The 19,591-nt window shown below is 36.6% G+C and overlaps 1 protein-coding gene across 3 annotated transcripts in view; it reads left to right on the plus strand.

Annotated features, from left to right (window-relative positions):
• The first annotated feature begins 3,094 nt into the window (after positions 1–3,094).
• GREB1 (growth regulating estrogen receptor binding 1) overlaps positions 3,095–19,591 on the plus strand; it is a 62,887-nt gene continuing 46,390 nt past the window's right edge. The window contains exons 1-4 of one of the 3 annotated variants that reach the window (XM_021525391.2): positions 3,095–3,312; positions 12,272–12,428; positions 16,319–16,444; positions 17,169–17,345. In XM_021525391.2, the coding sequence (XP_021381066.2) occupies positions 12,272–12,428; positions 16,319–16,444; positions 17,169–17,345 (460 nt within the window). In that variant the 5' untranslated portion in view covers positions 3,095–3,312. Of the gene's footprint in view, positions 3,313–7,316; positions 7,364–12,271; positions 12,429–16,318; positions 16,445–17,168; positions 17,346–19,591 lie in introns of those variants that run through there. The other 2 variants (XM_021525390.2, XM_021525392.2) reach the window with 2 other exon arrangements.

Consider the following 19,591-nt stretch of genomic DNA (forward strand, 5'->3'; position numbering starts at 1 on the left):
AAACTCCAGTATTATTTCTGTATAAACACAAAAGGCAGGTATACCTACAGCCATTTAAAAAACATTTTGAGAAGAAAAATAGTTGTCTCACAATTAAACCAGTCATTCTGATTGGCATGACCCAGTTCTTTCATACACAGTCTGCATGCAGAATGCTTCAAATACTAAGTTCTTGGGGACTTTTCAAGTAACAGTCTGCTTTTTCCTGCTAAAGTCTCTGGCTAAATCAATCATTTGATCATAAATAACCTCTCATCTTCTTGGGGGGAAAATACCCCAAAACATTAAACTTTACTATCATATCTTAATTTTCTGTTATGATTGCACAGGGGACCAACTCTCCTCATTCTGCCTTATAAATGCATGTCCTGGTAAATTGTTTTTATTATGCCATTTATCATTTTTGTGACCACGTGCTTTAGACTTTTGAAAATCTTGTAATCCTGAGGTTATAACTTCAAATTACATGCCATGTTTCACTTCCATTCCAGTGTTCTCAATATGTGAAAAACATGTCTTACAGAGTCCTGTAAAATATGATTCTCTTCTTTAATGCCTAGGGTACAAGGTTACAATTTTACATACCTTTTGTTGGGATAATTACATGATCAGCTTTCCCCTAACAACTGTTCTGTCAATTAATCACTTACATTACTGACTCATTTCACACGGATTCTGCAGCTCATTTCAGCAGGCAGAGCCCCTCTTTTCTGGTTGATGTTGTATCAGCAGCTGTATAGTGACTAACTCTTACTGCTTCTGTATACAACATCTCTTATACATAAACTCCATGCTCACTGCCCATTCCTGGAATTCCTGCTCTGGCTACTAATCAAACACAATAGAGGCCTTTGTGCCCTCTTGCCCTTTCTTCTCCTCTGGAACTTCTTTTCCATGCTTATATCCAAAGCAGGCAGGCTTCTTTTCCTTTCTGCATTCCATTTCTGAATATCAGGTTAACATATTCTTCTTTCACATCTCCCCTGTGCTAATATTCTTTAACACTGATGTGGTGTTCCCAGCACAAAGCAAAGTCAGAGACAGACACTGCAGCATTGTAGACTTCATTCTAAAAAACATCCTGGGCAGTGCATCCTAGAGAAATTTTGCTTGTGAATGCACTACTGTTATGAGGCAAATATGTTTGACTGCATTAGTCAAGTTATACTTACTGTAAAAGGTGAATTTCCTGGGTTTTGTTTTTGTTGGCTTGGTAAATTATTAAAAGCTAGTCTTTCAAAAATCACCTCTCACACACAAATCTATTTCTTGCAATGTTTGTTTTCCTTTTGGATTTCTCTAAACTTTGGCTGTCAGTATAATATTTGCCAATTTTGTCAAGCTAATATGTTGAAGATACATAGTGGTACAGTGCTGGTAGAAAACCAGTCAGTCATTCCTGCATTTCTTAGCTGAAAAAATTTGTACCCTACTTGAAAATGCATGGCTGAGGTCTCCTTTATCTGGTGTTAAATACAGAACATTTATAAAGCTTATAGTTACTTCTGTAGCAACAGAAAAATATACAAATCCTAAATCATTATTTACTACTTTCTGGACAGTTTTTCTTTCACGTTCTTCAATGGAGTGCTTTAGTCTAAAATCCAAGAATAGAATTGACTGGACTAGAGTAGAGCCTGTCAGTTGAAAGAGCCCCACAGTGATCATCCAGTACAATTACCTGACCAGTTCAGGGCCAATCAAAAATTAAAGCATGTTGAGTATATAGAGAAAGCATACATTTTAAAAAATTACCAAATAAACAATGAAAATTTTCAATTTCAGTGAAAGCACTAAATCACTGAAATTCTCAACATTTTAAAGCTTCAAGAAGATTTACAATTCAGGTTTTTCCCTCTTATATTGCAGAAGAATCAGAAATTGTATCTTTAAAATTTTGAAGTGTTATTTAAAGCATTTTTATAGAAAAAGATACTGTTCTCACAACCCTCCCTAGCTATGTACTGGTACTTTTCTTTTGCATATATTAATGGCCATATACTTTATGTATAGCTAGATCAGAGATCTGACCTAGCAAAACATGACCCTACAAAAACTACAAGTCTTCAGTTATATCAGCTGACATCAATGCCACTGAACAACAGAGGGGGAATATGCAATCAGCAGTGAGAGATGTTGCTTTCCAACAGTAACCTGAGTTTTGAGTCCTGAGCCAGTCATGAAACCATGTCCTGAGAGTGAAGGGTGAAAATCAAGTTTCACAAGCTGTACCAAAAATATTCTTCATATAAAGATACACAGAAGCTTAATTCACCTGGGAGCCAAGTGCTTCATTTTACTAATTTCAGTAATACTTAACTGAGTTTAAAATCGGGCATGTATCTGAACATTGCATGACTTGGAGATACAAGAAAAAGAAAATTCAATTATCAAAATTATTGCTTTTATATCCTGAAGTTATTTGTTACCTAAAGAAATGTTTTATAGATATGTTTTTAGCAGAAACACTCTCTGTACATGTACTCTAGTTGTATCTTGAAAAGATGCAGTGTTTGTTTAAATGTGATGCAACAGCTGTTTCTTTGTATATCCAGTGTTATATTGAACGTGTTCTCTCAAATATTGTTTTGACTTCCTATCCTGTTGTACGGGAGATACGGGCATAGTACCAACACAAAGATAATATTGCTACATACCTGATTTCATTTTCCTGTTAATCTTTTTTTCTGTTAGCAAAACAAAATACCTACAGTACACACTTAATGCTTTCTTTCAATGATTTTGATACCTATATAGTACAAAAGGACACCGTTATTTCTTAAAAACCCCAGACTGTTTCAGTCTTTCCAAAAGCCTCCAACAAAACTGTTGATGTTAATAATGTTTCAGACTGATAAATTCATGTGTGCCTGGCTGGGAGCACCATGACCCAGCACAGCACTTCTGTATTAATAAGACATAAAGTCAGACCATTTATCATTCAGTATAGCCAGTACACAAATTAGAGAACACCTTGCCAGGGTATATCATTGTCTCATTACTTAGTTTTTGCCATAGTTACAGAATAGATAGTTTGAAACCTTTTTGTGCTCTGCTGTGACAGGAGAGTGTTCGTGTCATGGTGACCCGACTGGGTTGTTCAGTTGCGCACAGTGCTGACTCAGGAGCCTTAAGTGTGCTCACCAATTTGCCAAGCAGCAGTCTCTTCTAAATGAAACCAAAAAGAAAACTCCACAAAGACATAATCTCTGGCAGTTACCAAAGGTGTAAAGTATTCAGCACTGCAGTCAGGTTATGAAACTTCAGGAGTCTTTTACTGGAGGTTGCTGAGGAGCACATGCTTTCAGTACGGTACAGTATATTTTCTATGGCATATTTCCATGCTGAAAAATGCAGTTTAATAAAAATATTAATATAACATATACAATCTTATATTGGTTACTGTTCAAATATGATATTTATGAGACATTTTACAACTAATATTAATGTTGTAAATATATTAATTTGTCTGCATTTGCTGTCTCTTGTTTGCTGTCCTTGGTTTGAGTGATCTCCTCTTAGGAAAACTTCAAAATACTAGAAGTTCAGACAACTTGAATTTTTAAACTCTCAGATATAAAACTGCTAAGTTCAGTTTCTTAAATGAATTAAATTTGAGGATTCTACTGATACTTCTAATTAAAGATATTTGATTAATTTTTTGGATTGTATGTTTTTGTTTGCAAATGTTTCTTATTTAATGTATTTTCAACATATAATACTGGTGCAATCAATATCCTGATTGAGTAAACCCTGAGGTTCAAATCTATTTTGTAATTTGATAAACTCATCTACAGATCTATTTGCTATCCACAGATGGTGAGGCACATTTTAAACTGCTCCCATTGTATTTGTGTTCACTTTTTGTTCATCAGATGGAAAATATGACTGGAAAATATGACCTAGATACAGTAGAGTGTGCTCTGCTAGTAGAAATCAGTGAAGCTCTCTTTCAAGCAGTGAGGCCATTTGCTGTGAATGAGGTGGAACCTCTGAACCTGTGCACTGTGTGTGCATCCTTGGGAGAGCTGCCACAGGCACTGGCTCTGCCTCTGCTGCCCTGGCAGACAGCTCCAGTGTGTTAAACTGTACACTCTGGAATCTCTGTGAGCATGTGGCTGCCCCTCAGGCCTCAGCTGCACTGCTTCCAGGGCTGAGCCTGGAGGGGCAGGGGTAGGAATGAGCCTGGAGGCTTGGTGTAAGGAAAAACAAAAGTCTGGTTTTGAGGATGACTCAAAAAGCTAGCTTGTACAATCAATACAGCATTACTCTTTATATACTTCTTTTGGATTTGGAAAAGATTCTTGGAAATACCCTATAGCACTAGTAACCAGCACCAGAAGAAATAGTAGTATGTCCTAAGTTCTGGTTTCTTAGAATTTTCTTTAGAAAATATGCATTTCAAGATTATATCTCTCCTGACTTGCCAATCGGCTCCCTACTGCTTTACTCAGATCTCAAGTGGCTGTTCTCAAAGCACTGGAGGAGATGTCTGAGACAGTTCTTGGAGAGAGAGCTGTATCTCCTTAAGTAACAGTGAGAGAGCTTTTGCACTTACAGGAATGCCCCAGACCTGTACAACTTCAGGATCTTTTTTATGAATTTTCCAGTCTCCACTTTGATCACTGCTTCCTAGCCCTGATTTGTGGCACCTTCTTCCCTCCCTTTCTCCTCCCTCTACTTGACTTCTTCCTGCTGCTTAACAAGCTCAATTGGTTTTATGTATGTAATTCTTTTTTTTTTTTAAGAGAGTTTGAAGGTGGCCTCTGAAAGAATTGCTTTCATCCAAAGCCAGGAGCTGATCAAAGCAATGCACAAAAGGCAAATGGGAGCTAAGGCAGTGCTGCCTGACCAGCCACAGGATCAGGGTTCTGTGCTGGAGAAATAGTAAAGCAAATCAGCTGCACTATCCTGATAAGGGATTTTCTCTCCAGTAACACCTGCAAAGCTTTTGAGATCCTGTAGGAAAGTCAAGGAAATCTGTATCAGAATACATTGTTTCTTGAAGAGAGGAATATGAAAGCATTTACAGGATGAAGTGCCACTGCCTCAATGTATTTATTGCCATATCGTATATTAGGCTCAGTCTGCACTATTAATGCAGCACTATACCCAGCTCACATTTATTTTTATCAAGTGGCTTCTTGGCCCAGTTGTCAGGATATAAAGGAATGACAAGTCTTTGCAAAGAAGGTTCATGCTAAAACAAGAAGCAAATAAATGAAAACCAGTGCCATTATTATATCTAAAGTAGACTTCCAGTGAAAATTAAAATAGATTAATAATAGATGCTAAGTCACTTTTAAAAAGTCTAAGTAAAGATTCCTTCTGAATTCTTTTTGCAGATAGGGATTTTTATTAGGCATCAGTCCCAATAGTGCTTATGATTATGATTTTTTGAAACTTAAAGAGCAATCCTTTAAGAGTAATCCTTTAAGAGTAATGGCTTTTAACAAAGGATTTCTGTTATGAGCAATTTGAACTTTGGCATTTTTTATTCTATTTAAAATAAATTAAAATATAGTGTAATTTTAGCACAAACCAGTCTCAGAAAAAAATAATCTCTGGTTTGAGAGTAGGTATAAGAGTTACTAGGGTGAAGGAAGCTTACCTTTTCTGTTGCCATAAAGGAAGACCGAACTTTGTCTTAAAAAGCAAAACAATCTTTCATCCTTAATTAATTACAGGAACCTGATTGCAATTGGAGTTTTCTGTTTCCCCAGAAAAGTACAGTGTAGGCTGTCACAATTTAGATTCCTTGTCACTAAATTGCCACATGCCTTAGTCCAGATCCCCTTGAATAGCTGTATATTTTAATGAGTTTATGAGAACTTAGATTGCTCTGAATTTTTTCAGGTTTTCTTTTTTTTTTCGTTCAATGTAAAGTTGAATTTGTATGAGAAGTTTTCTTTTGTTTTTGTTGGTTTTTTTTCTGACATATCAGGAAATTCTTTTTCTGTACAAAATATTAATTTGCTATTTTTGCTACTGTTCCCTGCATGAATTGTAGTATTTAAATAGAAAAAAATAAACAGTCAGAAGTAATGTTTATTGGTTTTGCAGTTGAAAAATTTCAGCAAAAAAACATAAGAATACTCTTTTTTTTTTTTTTTTTTAAAAGCTGTCTTTGCTATGGCCAAAACGGATGTGAAATAAATCTATAATAAGAATGAGCCATTAAAAAAATTGATTTATTTCCCAAAGAAAAAAGAAAGCAATAGCTTTTAAATAGTGTTTTATTGAAGTGGTTTAACACTGATTTGTCCGAGTTTGTTTTCATCCTTTTTTCATATTGATCAGTTAGGAAACGAACTTATTTTACAGTAGGTGGGGCAATTTTCCTGTATTGAATTTCATTGCAAAAGTGTCCATATTAATCTCTGCAACAATCTCCTGATCTCCTGAGAATAAAGACATTTTCCAGTTATTTACTTGTGTAGTGAGTGAAAGAAATGATTTCAGTGAGTAATATAAGAATTGTGGCTTGGAATCGAGAGTTGCAAAAAAAAAAAAGGCTTGACACCTTTCAATCTGCACTCTTGTTCCAACATCCTGTTGCTTGGAAACATGAGTCAGAGGAAATCTTCTCACTGTTGATGCAGAAAATCCTTGTCTGTAGTCAGCCTGATTTTCAAAATCAAAAGAAGACCTCACATGAAAATTAAAAGCAAACAGAAGATAAAAATAAATGGTAGAGATATCTGCCTAGTCTTGTTACAGTATATTTGTTTTATGGAAGCAGCAGCAGAATTGTTCTTGGCTGTATAAAGTTGGTAGGATTAAGTTCTCTGTGACCTGTCATCAGCCTTAATCAATGTCTGTGTTTCATCATGAGCTACTATCCAAATTTTTTGGAAACCATTAAGTTTAGTCTGGGCTGGTCTTTAGATAACATTTCTCATATAAGTCCACAAGACATATGGAAATTCTAATATCTGGTAACAGAGAATGAGCTAGAATTCCTGGCAAAGGTAACTGTGGTTTTATTTAAAGGTTTTATGTTGCATTTAAAATGTAATGGGCCAAAGGGGGGTCTACTGAACTTCCAAACTCTTGTCATATATGAAACACAGAATGACTAGAGATTTCTCATTCATCTGACAGCTTTACTTCTGAGATAAAAATTACTTCCCCGAAGAAGTGGATTTCAATCAACAGATCCATAAGTGACTACTGATTTTATCCTTGTTGGTATTGGTTGAATTGGGCTCAGGAAAGAATTGTAATTTCATTTCACAGCATCTTTTGAAACTTGAAAATTTCTCTTTCAGGTAACACTACGAGACAAAAATCAAACCCTTCTTGAAGATTTTGGCGAAAATCATTTTGGTAAAATGTTGGTCTGGAAGTAATCTCAAATGAGGTGATGGTTCCCATGCTTCAGTATTATATCATAAACATCAGTCCTCTGAGCCCTTTTTCCCCCCTCTATCTTACTGCCAAGTCAGTCTGCAGAATAGTGAGGAAACAGATTTGACTTCCAAAAACTAGTATTTTTCTCAGAAACTGGCAATAATCCACCTCTTTACAATGCTGTTAGGTGGTTTTGTACTAACAGAGAGTAAAAGCTTTGTAAATTACTTCTACAAGTGATAATTTTGTGGTACATGAACAACTTGGTTGATGTCTGGAAGAATAATTTTTAATTTCTCTTTGCCCATATGGGCTACAGCTGTACTACTAAATGAAACAATTGAAGGAGAGATTTCTGTGTGCCAGAAATCAATTTTATGTTGTAATACCTTGGCATAGCTCTGGTGCTTGTACTCCCTCTTTTCAGTAGCTCCCAGATGCACTTCAAGAGTCACGATGGACCAGTGACTGTTCCCAAAGGGCATTTTGGATGGAGTAACCTTATTTTCAGACTAGTAATAAAGCCGTAACATATAATACTGCATTGGATCTCATGGGGGCTGAATATTAGAGTGTCTTTTAGTTCTCCTGAAGCAAGAATTTTGTGTAACCTGTGGGAATAGATTTTATGTAACCTGTGGAAAATACCACACAGTATCATTTCTACACATGACACACATTAACACAGGAAATTAAAAATAATTTATTCTTCCTAATCCAAAGCTAGAGAAAACACTGTAATTACAGATGGCTTCATGGAAATAAAAGAGTAAATTGTGGTGTTTCATGGCTGGACTTAATCCATTAGGAGGATTTTGCAAGATATATCACTACCATTGAAAAAAATCAGTTTTGTGCTGTCTCAAATTTATTATTTGTCTTACAGTTATATTTACATACCTATTATATTTACATACCCTACCCTAAGATTTCTTTCTTCTTAGACTGATGTTTTTAATACATCAGTAGAGACTTTACTGGACTTTACAAACATTGATAAATTTGTGGGTGTTACTGGATACATATAACTTATGCACAAAGGGCAAAAGGATCACAGAACTTTACTGGTACTATTCTGTTAAATTGTTAACCTGCAGTAAATAATGCTTTCTCCTTCCTCACAGAAAAAATAATAGGTAGCCTTTTAGATACCTAAATCCAGTGTTCATGCAAAAAAATCCTTTCTTTTTATGCAAGTGAAAAACTGCCTTTTATCATAGTGATAGCAAATTCTATTGGAGAGCTTGAGAATGTCTTGCTATTCTCCTCTTAAAAATGATACAATAGAAATTACTCTGTTAAACTATTTCAAAAGATAGAAAGCTGTCTGCTCAAACTCAGAAAACAGATTCACTGCTATACAGCAATAATGAAAGGATTACTGTATTAAAGTAGCAGTGTTGATTATATTGTGTAATGCAAAAAATTTGCAAATTAATATGAAACATTCCCACCTGTAACAATTGTATCTTGTATCTAAGGCTGAATTTCTTAATCAGCCAGGTCTTCCTATTTTCCCACTTAATTACCTTGATTATTTTTTTAAGTCAACATAACACAGCCCACATACACTCTTTTGTTTCCTTAGTTTCTGCTGAGGGCAGGCTTTATTTATCAGTCTGTTTCAATGGGAGTTGTTAAAAGCCCTGGATTACTTGCCATGCTCTAAAGTCCATAGCATTCCTTAGGATACCCAGTGTACCCTAGGTGTAGGATTAATTTTGTCCAGAGCTGCTGTGCTAGATCTTCAGTCTTCACAAAACCCTAGTGTTCCTCAGTGCAAAAAGTCAGTAAAGTGCTGTTGTCTCTGTTCCACTCTGCCCAGGATCTCCCTGTGTGATCTGGGTGCTGGGACTGAATGTGCTCCTGCTGCTGGCCATCGTCCTCTCTTGCTGTGGCCAGTCTCTGTCATGGCCCTCGTGGAAGGGATTGTCCTCGTCACTGAGGGAACTCCTTACTGAAATCATGCATGGAGGGCAGGCTCATAGCAGGTTTTCTTAAACCCTGACTAGTTCAACTGCTGTTGAACTTGAAGTTGACTCTAAATGTGACAGACATTCAGCCTTAAGAAGGTCCTCATTTTTCTTAATTACATAGTCCTTGCTTACTACTGAAATACTGACAGTTCTTTATTTGGAATTTGAGATACTCCTTTCAGTGACTAAGAAACTATTGCTATCGCTCGCATTTTCAGGTGCCTGGACTTAGCATCTCTTTGCCAGCATTATCCACGGGTTTCTAAGGCATTGTCCTGAGGTGCTTTGTTTGTATCTGCAATTTTTTCTTAGGCTCCCTAGTGGCTCAGAGTGATTTTTGTCTCTTTATCATGCTGTTATGAGGCTCTTCCAGGTCCAGCTCTTTGCCTTTTCCCCCCTCCTTATATTGGCAAGTATTTTCCTCTGCATGCTCTCCATGGAAACTGATCATGTGACAGAGAGATGCCCTTTGATTTATCAGTAGATGGGGTCGAAGGCCATCCTTCTGTGTCAGTGTATGGGGTTTTTTTTTAGTAGATCTGGTCACCATTTATGTGCATGGTTTGGACTTTCACAAGTGTTTGAAAGTTTAGCCTGTGGCACCCAGTTGTATCCAAGAGAAACATAAATCAGGCTGGGAGTACTGAGGTCATTGGAGGTGGGACATAGGACTCAGTTTTTGCTTCCTGATGCCGTGGAGTCAGCAATTGGCAATTCAGATACCACAGTCTGATCATCTGTAAAGAAAAGAGGGGATGACAACAGTCATATAGTTAGTGGGAAATGGTTTCTCCCTTGCTTTCTTTGGAGAAGTAATTTATCTTGCTGTTGAGAGTCAGTGAGGCTCTGAACAACAGAGACTGGTGCTGGCAAAAAAGCTCCTGTAATGCCCATTTTCTGGTTCCAGTAGTGTGTGTTTGATAATGAAAAATGGCTAAAAAATATTTACCACATATTCCAAAATAGGTTCTTGGGTTTGATTGTGTTTACACTGATTGTAAGATCACACAAATATATGAGATCTTACAAATCCAGAAATCATATTTTTGTTTCATTTTACCAACACATTCACAAAATTTAATTAGCTGCCTATTAGACAAAAAAACATGCTTGTGTTACAAAGGATTCCAAAACCCACTTCTTTCACAAATAATACAGTCTTAACTGATTCCTTCTCTGTAACCTCACATTGATAAGATGCTGGTTTGTGCTATCCTCAGGATTAAATGCAGGGTTTTTCTTTTGACCACTTGTGAGCTCTATAAATCCTGAGCAAGCATTCAGCATTGGATATAATTTATTTCAGAGCTGACCTGGGGTTTCCTGCAAATACCTTTGATAAAACTTGTTAAGGGCATCACTGATGTCAGTTTTTTTCATTGTCTTCAGCAGCCTTTGGTGTAGGGAAAAGAAGCCAGTGGGTTCCTATCAGTGTGGGATAGAAACTGTGATCAGATTTCTTTGTTGGAAGAGATGATGCAGCCTGATTTCTGTATTAGCAATTAACATCTCTAATGGGCTTTGCAGTTTCCTGTTTACCCCTTACCAAATGGATACTTCAGTACTATTCAGTGCAACTTCTCTGTTTGACTTTGTATATATACATGAATATTTTGTTTGTAGTGCCTTCTTGTAGTATAAATAATTTTCTTCAATACTGCCTCCATTGTTTTATAGTACTCATTGTGGTCCTATTAATACTGTGTATACCTATTATAGCAGTGTTATATACTACTAGCTATACTCTCAGTATTAACATGATACAAAAAAGTACACTAAAATATGATTATATATGTAAAATATGCTTTGCAAAGTCAAAAAAAGATATCCAAATCAACAAGTGTGTGCGTTGTTCCCTTCAAACCCCTTTTCCCATGACAAGCAGTATGTGGTTTCACAGTGGTTTTCCTTTTGCTTGACTGATTCCTACAGGATGCTTCCCAACAGGCAAATTTCCCAAGCAGCAGCCAGTGCTGAGGAGGGGCAGTTCAGTGTTTAGGAATTACTGCCACAAACAGGAAGCGTTTCATGCTTTCTATTCACAGTTACTTGAGGAGGGAAAGGACATGGGGCCCAGGGCAAGAGCTACTTTGTAATAGGGAAAGAAAGCTGACATGGCTTTTGGTTACACCAGTTCATTGTGTTCCCCATGGAAAGTAGGCGTCAGTTAAGTCCATGGAATATTCAGCCGGAATGGACTGCTTGCTCAATGACAGAATGAATAAATTACATGGTTTCACTAAATGTAAAGTCCTGTTAAATAAGTGAATGCAATATCAATACATGTGAATGGATACTGTTTTATTTTAAAAAAACCCAAAAAAGCTGTTTTTTTGCAAGGAGAAATACTGTTTCGGGTGAAAAGTAAAAGTTATATTTCACCATCTCTGGGTTACAGCAATGCTACATTATTTATGAGACAGCATCTCTGAATGATATATTGAACTGCTTTAGCCAGGTTCAGCCGTGATGGAACATGCAAAGATAAATACACAAAACTGCTATTGCCCAGATCATTTATTCTGTTCAAATCACTTAAAATAGGTTGTTTAACAATAGATTGATGACTATTGAAAGCTCATCTCCTCAATTGCTATAAAAAACAAGAAATTACTTGAATCAGATTTCTAGTCATTTTTTCAAGAAGGTGCCAAAGCTTGCTGCCTTTTTGCTGAATTAGAGAAAGCTGTTACTTTTAGATAACTTCCTGTAATTTACCAGCAGGATCTGCTTAGTGACTGCTGCAGTCAATGTTCTTTGCCTTTCTTTGTGGACAATGAAGCATTTCCTTTAGTGAGAAGTGTTGAGTCTGGCATCAGCATGCAGTGATTGAGTTCTGAGTGCTTAAATTGTAATATCTATTTTTTTTTTTTTCTTCTTGTCTTCTTGTCTCTCTTCTTTTTTCTTTCTTTTCTTTTTTTTTTTTTTTTTTTTTTGAGAAGATGGGAAATTCTTACGCTGGTCAGCTCAAGACAACACGGTTTGAAGAAGTGTTGCATAATTCTATCGAGGCCTCTCTCCGCTCAAACAACTTAGTTCCCAGACCAATCTTTTCTCAGTTGTATTTGGAAGCTGAACAGCAGCTATCATCACTGGAAGGTAGGAAAAAACGGAATTTCTATTTGTGTCAAAAGCAGTTCTCCTATTTGCTCAGTCATGGCTCAGCATACACATTTTAAATCATAATATGGATAAACATATGTTTTTATTTGGATTTTTTAATGATCTGCAAATATATATGTATTAGAATTGGAGTTAAAATACAAAACACACTGTCTTTTATTTTGACAAAATTAAGCCACTTGCTCAGATTCATCTGTACACACAAATTGAAGTTCTAGGAATTGTTCCATTACATTTGTGGAGAGGTCTCTGAAGATTTGTAACATACATCTGTTACCCTGTGATTTATTATATACTGCTCAAAGTCACACAGTAAATGGTGGAAAACCCATAATAGATTTATAAAACATGTATGCTAAGACTGATTTTCAATGTGCATAAATACAGCAGAAATATTTTTTAGCTTTTGAGATGGTTTGTAATTTCTTCAGGCATAATATTTGTAGCTATTCTGTGGTTGCAAAGGTAAAATTTAGGATGTGTGCTCTCACAAACCCTGCATAAGTTGGTACTTAACACGTAGGATTTCTCAATGAATTTGTGTTTACAGAAGCCTGCTTTCTCAGTAATGTAGTTTAAATTAACTGTATGGATCTGATAAACTCGTTATGCAGTCTGGTGTTCGGTGTCTGTTATTTATAGTGGTCTCATGTTTTCCAGTGAGTTTACTGATGTGTGCATAACATTGGCATGGTGGTGTAAAGTTATATTTAATAATTTGATTATTTAGTCATGTCTGTCAAGAGAGTGGAGTTTCATGTCTTGTCCACATCTACTTTCCCTGTCATACTTTGCTGCTGTTACAGTGAGAAATGCTTAAAGGTCCACAGTAACACGCGCACAAAATCAGGCCAAGGAGTAGTAACAGATAAAAGTATTTTGCACAGAATAAAGTATTTGCTATTGCCTCACAGTGACAGCTGTGAATATTTTTTGAAAAAAAAAATTCTGCTCACACATCATTAGTAATTTCCCCTTTTTTTTTTTTTTTTTGCTAACATAGGACAAAATAATGAATATACATTAATTGTTTAAATAGATATGCTGCTGATTCCCTGCACAATGTGATCCTTCTATCAAACCCTTCCATAATGATTTAATAAACTTCTACAGTAGCTGTGATGTCACAAAATTGATTATGACATCAGTTGGGACAGATACTACAGGAGCAGATGCATTGTTCAGGAAAAAAGTGCAGTTTCACATTTCTGTAGTTTCTTTCTTTCTTTCAAGACTTTCAAAGAACTTTGCAAACTTTGAGGGGTTGATTCTATGTTCGTTGTAGTTAATGGAAAAAGAATTGAAGTGTAATTAAAAGTCTCATAACAGTCTGGCAGAGACCATTCCTTTCATGAAAGTTTCAGACATGGGGAACTCTGAAGTGACCTATAATAGAGTGCCTCCTAGGTTTTTCCTCGGGTGGAAGGGGTCTTCAGGTTGCTCTTACGTACTGCAGCCTTGTCAGAAATTGAATCTTCCACTTCTAGCTACCTGAATCCCTATGCTCTGAGGGCCAGGAGGCCCCTGAATCTGAGAGACATCCTTGGGGGCTTGTGCCATGCTAATGAAACCCTTTACAGTTGGCAGCAGCTCATTCTTGAGTGCTTTCTCTTTTACTCTTTCCACTTTTGAACTGAAAATGCTGTAGCTCTCTTGTTTCTTAGTCTCCACTTCCATTTTCTATTTCTTTCTTAAATCACATGTTATGATTGAACAAACCTCACAGTCTACCTCTGTCCAAAAGGGAAATAAAACATATCCTGTTCTATTCTCTTTGTCTATCCATACATTTCCATTTTCTCCCTTTTCATGAATTTTGCCATCTTTTGGATCTTCCATTGTGGTAATTTAATAAGTAAACCCAGCAAAAAGAAAAGAGGAAATTGGTCACCTTTTTTACTTGGTTGGATTTTTTACTGGTTGGCAATCTGGGGTGGCTCAGCAAATGCTCTGTTAAGTTTCAGAGCTGGCACAAAGAGGAAGGAACTAATTTCTTGTCTAGGAGCAAAGGGAAGGACTGGAGAGACATTCAGGCCTTTTGTGTTGCATTTGGATATTAGTCAGGGTTATGTCATAACACATAACTTACCCTTTACTTAAATAGTACAGATGAAGAGTTTCACTTCTCCCTTCATTCAGTTGCAGCATTTTTGTCTTTGGCCCATGCCCTTAAAATAGTTGTGTATAGTTCTGTTCTTAGTTGTGTGCACCAGGACTGGAGCTCAATGTTCAGAGTTCTAAAGTAAACATACTCTTCTAGATTGGACTGTAAATTTTAATGACCTTGACATATAAATCTTCAGACTCGAGATTTACTTTCCCTTTTTATCCTATAGTAGTTGTCTAGATGATTGTACAATAATTTCTCAATAAAATAAAAGGGTCCTGAGAAGGGTCAGGATAGGAAAGAAAAGAGAATTCCTTGATGATATCCTGTGGGATTCTGAGTACCTGATCTGAAGTCAGTGGAAGCAAAGAGAATATGTCCAGTTGACACTGGGCTTTGGAGGATGACTGCACTGCTTCACTGTTTTTATGTTTCAAGACTAAAACCTGGATCAACAGTGTAATTTCAGTGCCTAACTGCTCTTTTACTTGCCCAAGTACAAGAAGCAGCTTCCTGCTGGTCCTCAAGTACCCGCAGCCCTTCACTACCCAATTTTGCCAGTGGAAGTTCTTGTGTTTTCTGCAGGCATGTCTCTACAGACTCCTAGAAGCCTACAATCCTAAGACACAAACCCCATTGGGTTCACTTAGTACTTGTGCACTGTCTCTCTTGTATGTAAGATGTTCCTCAGTCCAGTCTGTAGAAGCATTTTCCCCATTCTCCAGTTAATTGTTCTCCCCTGCTTGCCACTTTTGTCCCATTTGCCACGAATGTATCTGAGCCATAAGAGGGCATGGAGCCATTGTTCAGTATGATCAGTTTTGCTGGAGCTGTTGAATCATGCATGAAAAAACCATTGTCCTTTGGGTGGAGAGAAGGAAAGAGGCAATCTCTAGTTGAAGAGGTGAAACACACAGCAATAAAGCCTCTAAAAACACCTAACACATTCTAAAAATTGGAGATTATGTCATGTATTCCTCTCCAGCATTCAGTACTGCCTGCATAGTGCCTCTTGCTCTAGCACAGTCCAAGTGCAGACTGGTGTGCATCATCTTCCTGAACATCTACCTTTCCTTGACACTGTACAGGGAGTGTTGCTTCTTTACTTGGAGCTCTGGATTCTGGTAGGAGACAGGCTGAGAATTAGGTGTTCTTGTCGTGGCCTCATCTGTGGTGAAACTAGTTTGAAGCAGGAACTGTTTTTTCACTGTCCTGTACAAAACCAAGGACATGGTCAATACCTAATTAATAAATTCTGGACTTGGACTGTAGCCAGGACATTCTAAAGTGCCAAGAAGTAATGACTTCGAGTTTTATTGGCTGTTAATATTATAAACAAAAGATACAGTTACACTTTTTTGATCAGCAAGAGTTCAAACATTAGAAGCTAGTTCCCTAAAATTGTGCACTTATCTTAAAATAATGTGATTTTTACAATTAATAACTTGAGGCTTATTTTTATTTGTACTTTAGAGTGCTTTAATTTCTCAGGTGTAGTTGAGTCATGATTTTGAACTTCTTTTGCACAGGAACTAACGTCTTTATTTTCTTGGTGAAAGGCATTCTATCATAAGCATGTCTGGCAGTTGGAGCTTTAAAGAGCAACAACTATCAGGAGTTGGCAGCAGTAAAGTCATTGTCAAGAGAAGAGAATCCAGTTTGCTGTAACACTTTCTGTAACTGGGTCACCCTGTTCACTCACTGGTTTGTTGCCAGCATTTTCTGTTGTCCAGGTCATTTATGCTATGATAATTTGCAGCAGGCAGCAGAGCAGATAATGAGGAAGAAGAAGAGGAAGAGGAGGAAGAAGAAGGCTCAGAATCAAGTAGTCCTCCTGTTTCTTACCAGGTGAAGCCTCCCCCAGAGGGATGTTGCACTACTGATGGTAAGACTACAAACCACTGTGCTGTCAGAAGCATGTGCCCTACTGAAAAGGGTAGAATTTGGGTTATTTCCCCTATAATTTGTCAGAATAAGATAACCTATATGATATAAAGATGTCAGTGTTCATTACCTGCCAGATAAAGCTGGATGGCTCTCAGTTGCTCTTCTGTTTGACAGGGTTTTTGTTCAGTGTCAGATAGCATTTGTGTTTGAATGCCTGGCACAAGGACAGAATTTCTGTTCTCTTAGGCAACATAGCCTTTAAATTGTTAAGTTTTCAGGCATGGCATTTGCTAAAAGAATTGTGATAATTCTTATTACTTTATCACCACTCTTTCCTGTTTAAAGTGTGTCTTATTCTATGAAGCTGTAAAACATATTTGAAAACCCAGGAAAAGGTGGTGAAATTCACCAGATTTCGAGAACTATTTTCTCCCTTTTTGAATCATAACCTAAGTTATGATGATAGTGATGAGTCCTGTAAATATGTAGGTTGCAAACTACCACCAAGAGATACTTTATTGTTCATTTTCAAATTTTTGTTTGTTTATGGCTGACCAAAATGAGAGAAGAAAATTATCTTTTAGTATGCCCTTGATCTTAGGAGGTAAGACTTTGTCTTTCATTAAAAATATAGAAAGTCCTTTAAAAAAGACAACTGTGAGCAGGAAACAAAAAGATCTTGTCAACTGAAAATAAATTGAATTGATTTTTTTTTTTCCTAGGTTTCTGCCAGGCTGGTAAAGATTTGAGGCTGGTTTCAATTTCTAATGAACATATTGAGGTGCCATCTGGATTTTTACTTGTTGGTGCAAAGTCACCAAATTTACCTGATCACTTGTTAGTGTGTGCTGTGGATAAAAGATTCCTGCCAGATGACAATGGGCGCAATGCCCTGTTGGGTAAGTGTCTGACTTCAGTAACTGGATTCTTCTGTGGCTTCAATTAATAGCTAATTGGTTATTTTGAGTTCAGCAGATCTTATTTCTGTTCCATGTCTACAGTAATGCTCACAGGTCATGCACAAGAAAATAACAAGTCAGAGCTGGCTGTGTTTGCTTTGGAAAGATACAGAGTGAGCCACTTCATTAGAGATGCTTCATCACCCTCTGTCCATCAGTCCAAGGCTAAAGTTTTTTTTGACTGTTGTGTGTCCTAGTTGCTGGAACTGCACATCTGGTAACTGGACTGGTTGAACTGCTGCCTGTGTCTATTGTAGCTTTTCAAATATGGGTGTGTACAGACTGTAGGCCTCTCAAATAGAAATTTCAGGCTCTTATATGCATATAGACAGTTTAATGATAGTTTAGACCACAAAAAATAATGACCATTTTAATTTACCTCTTTGAGATAGGGATAATATTCTCCACTGTGTTTGAACAAAAGCCTGGGTTCTATATCCTAATCTATGACTTCTTGCTGTCATCATATAAATAAATATGCGTGATTATAAGTTGAAATGTTTCCTATATGTGCAATCAGTTAACACTGTGTGTTTGAAAAATACTCTTAGGAGGATGCTTCAATTTATCGTGTTTAATGTACTTAAAAGTTTAACTTCTGTCATAAAAATAGATTCTTCTTCTGACATAAAAATAGATCCTTCTATCTATTTTTATTATAGTCTTTCTGATTGCCATTAACTTCATTCAAATCAAGCCAAATAGGGAAAATCTGCAATCATGTGAATTACTTAAATGAATATTAATGTTATTAAAATGGAATATTTTTTATATTGGGAAAGGTGTGCTTAATTGGAAGGGGAACTTATTTTGCCATCAGACACTTACAGGTACGTGTATATTGTTTTCAGAGTTCACCAAAAAGATTATGCATCATATATTTGTGCGCTAGTCTGAACTTTGAATAGCAAAAAGGAAACATTTCCCAAGAATTTTAAGAGGTTTCTTTAACAAACACTGAGGGATATGACCTGAATTCAGTTGTTATCTCAGTTTGAGCAGCTCTTCAAGGCATTTGGGTTGACAGTGGAGTGTGAAGGTGTATAATGCGATCCTATGTACAGTAATTTCTTTTCCTATGTGATCTTGTAGAGTTGGATTGGTCACAGTGCATTTGACCAGTGATTGTAAAAGAATTAGGAGGGTTGTAAATCACCCAAGTGTTGTCATTTTAAAGATAAAGACAGGAATGTTGTACCACTCAAGTCATTCAGTGCTAGCACTATTAACAGCTTAAGCTCCTTAGGCTGTTAGCAGAGAGGAAGTAGTGTATTTGTTAATTGCGTGCTAAACAAGAACAGAAAAAAGCAACAGGAACATAATTGGGAGGGTTTTATGCTACTTGCATCCTCAGTTTGCTTATTTAATACATTTTAGTTTCCTGAAACCATTTAAATGCTTATTTTTGAGTGTTGTTATATACTTAAACCCCAGTGAACCACATTCTTTTGCAGAGAATTCTCGTAACTCCGTAGTATGACTTTTATGTTGTTCTACAACAAGCTCAAATACAAAAGAGCTTGCATACTTTAAGAAATGAATTCTTCATCTGGAAGGTGGAGATAAAATAATGTTCCTGTCCCTAATCAAATTTAAAAAAGACATATCATAATACATAATTTAATCAAAAATAATATTATACTAACATGAGGATAGTATACCATTTGTACAATAGATCGTACTGTGGATAGAAATGATTGTTTGATTCAGATTTTCATATCCCAGTGCAAGTCAAATCAGGGGAAGTAAAATTAGAAGTAGACATGAGTAGTCTCATGGTTTTGGACACATAGTGGGATAAAAACCAGAACCATCATTGCTGTAAATAATCTATTAATGTAGTACAGGGATCTCTGTCTGGCAGCAGATTTACATTGAAAACACGTCATATGAAAAGAGAAACTATTTAGTGTCTTGCTTTTCAAGACAGCATAGAAGCCTTATTTTTGGTATTCTGAGTTTAGGCAGTATTCTATCAAACATTCTGGCCTTTTGAAACAGCGTGGAAAGTGGTCCCCTTCAAGCCTTTGTAATTTAGAGGGAAATTGAATTGGATTATTTTGAATTGAAATTAGCTGTCATGAGTCATCGTCTATATCCCACACTTTTAGTAAGGCTTGTTGGTGATAGAGACACAGGATTTGTAACCCTTCAGCATCACTGGGTTTTGCCTAATTTCATGCTTT

This window comes from Lonchura striata, chromosome 3 (genome assembly GCF_046129695.1).
Source record: "Lonchura striata isolate bLonStr1 chromosome 3, bLonStr1.mat, whole genome shotgun sequence".
Classification (NCBI taxonomy): domain Eukaryota; kingdom Metazoa; phylum Chordata; class Aves; order Passeriformes; family Estrildidae; genus Lonchura; species Lonchura striata.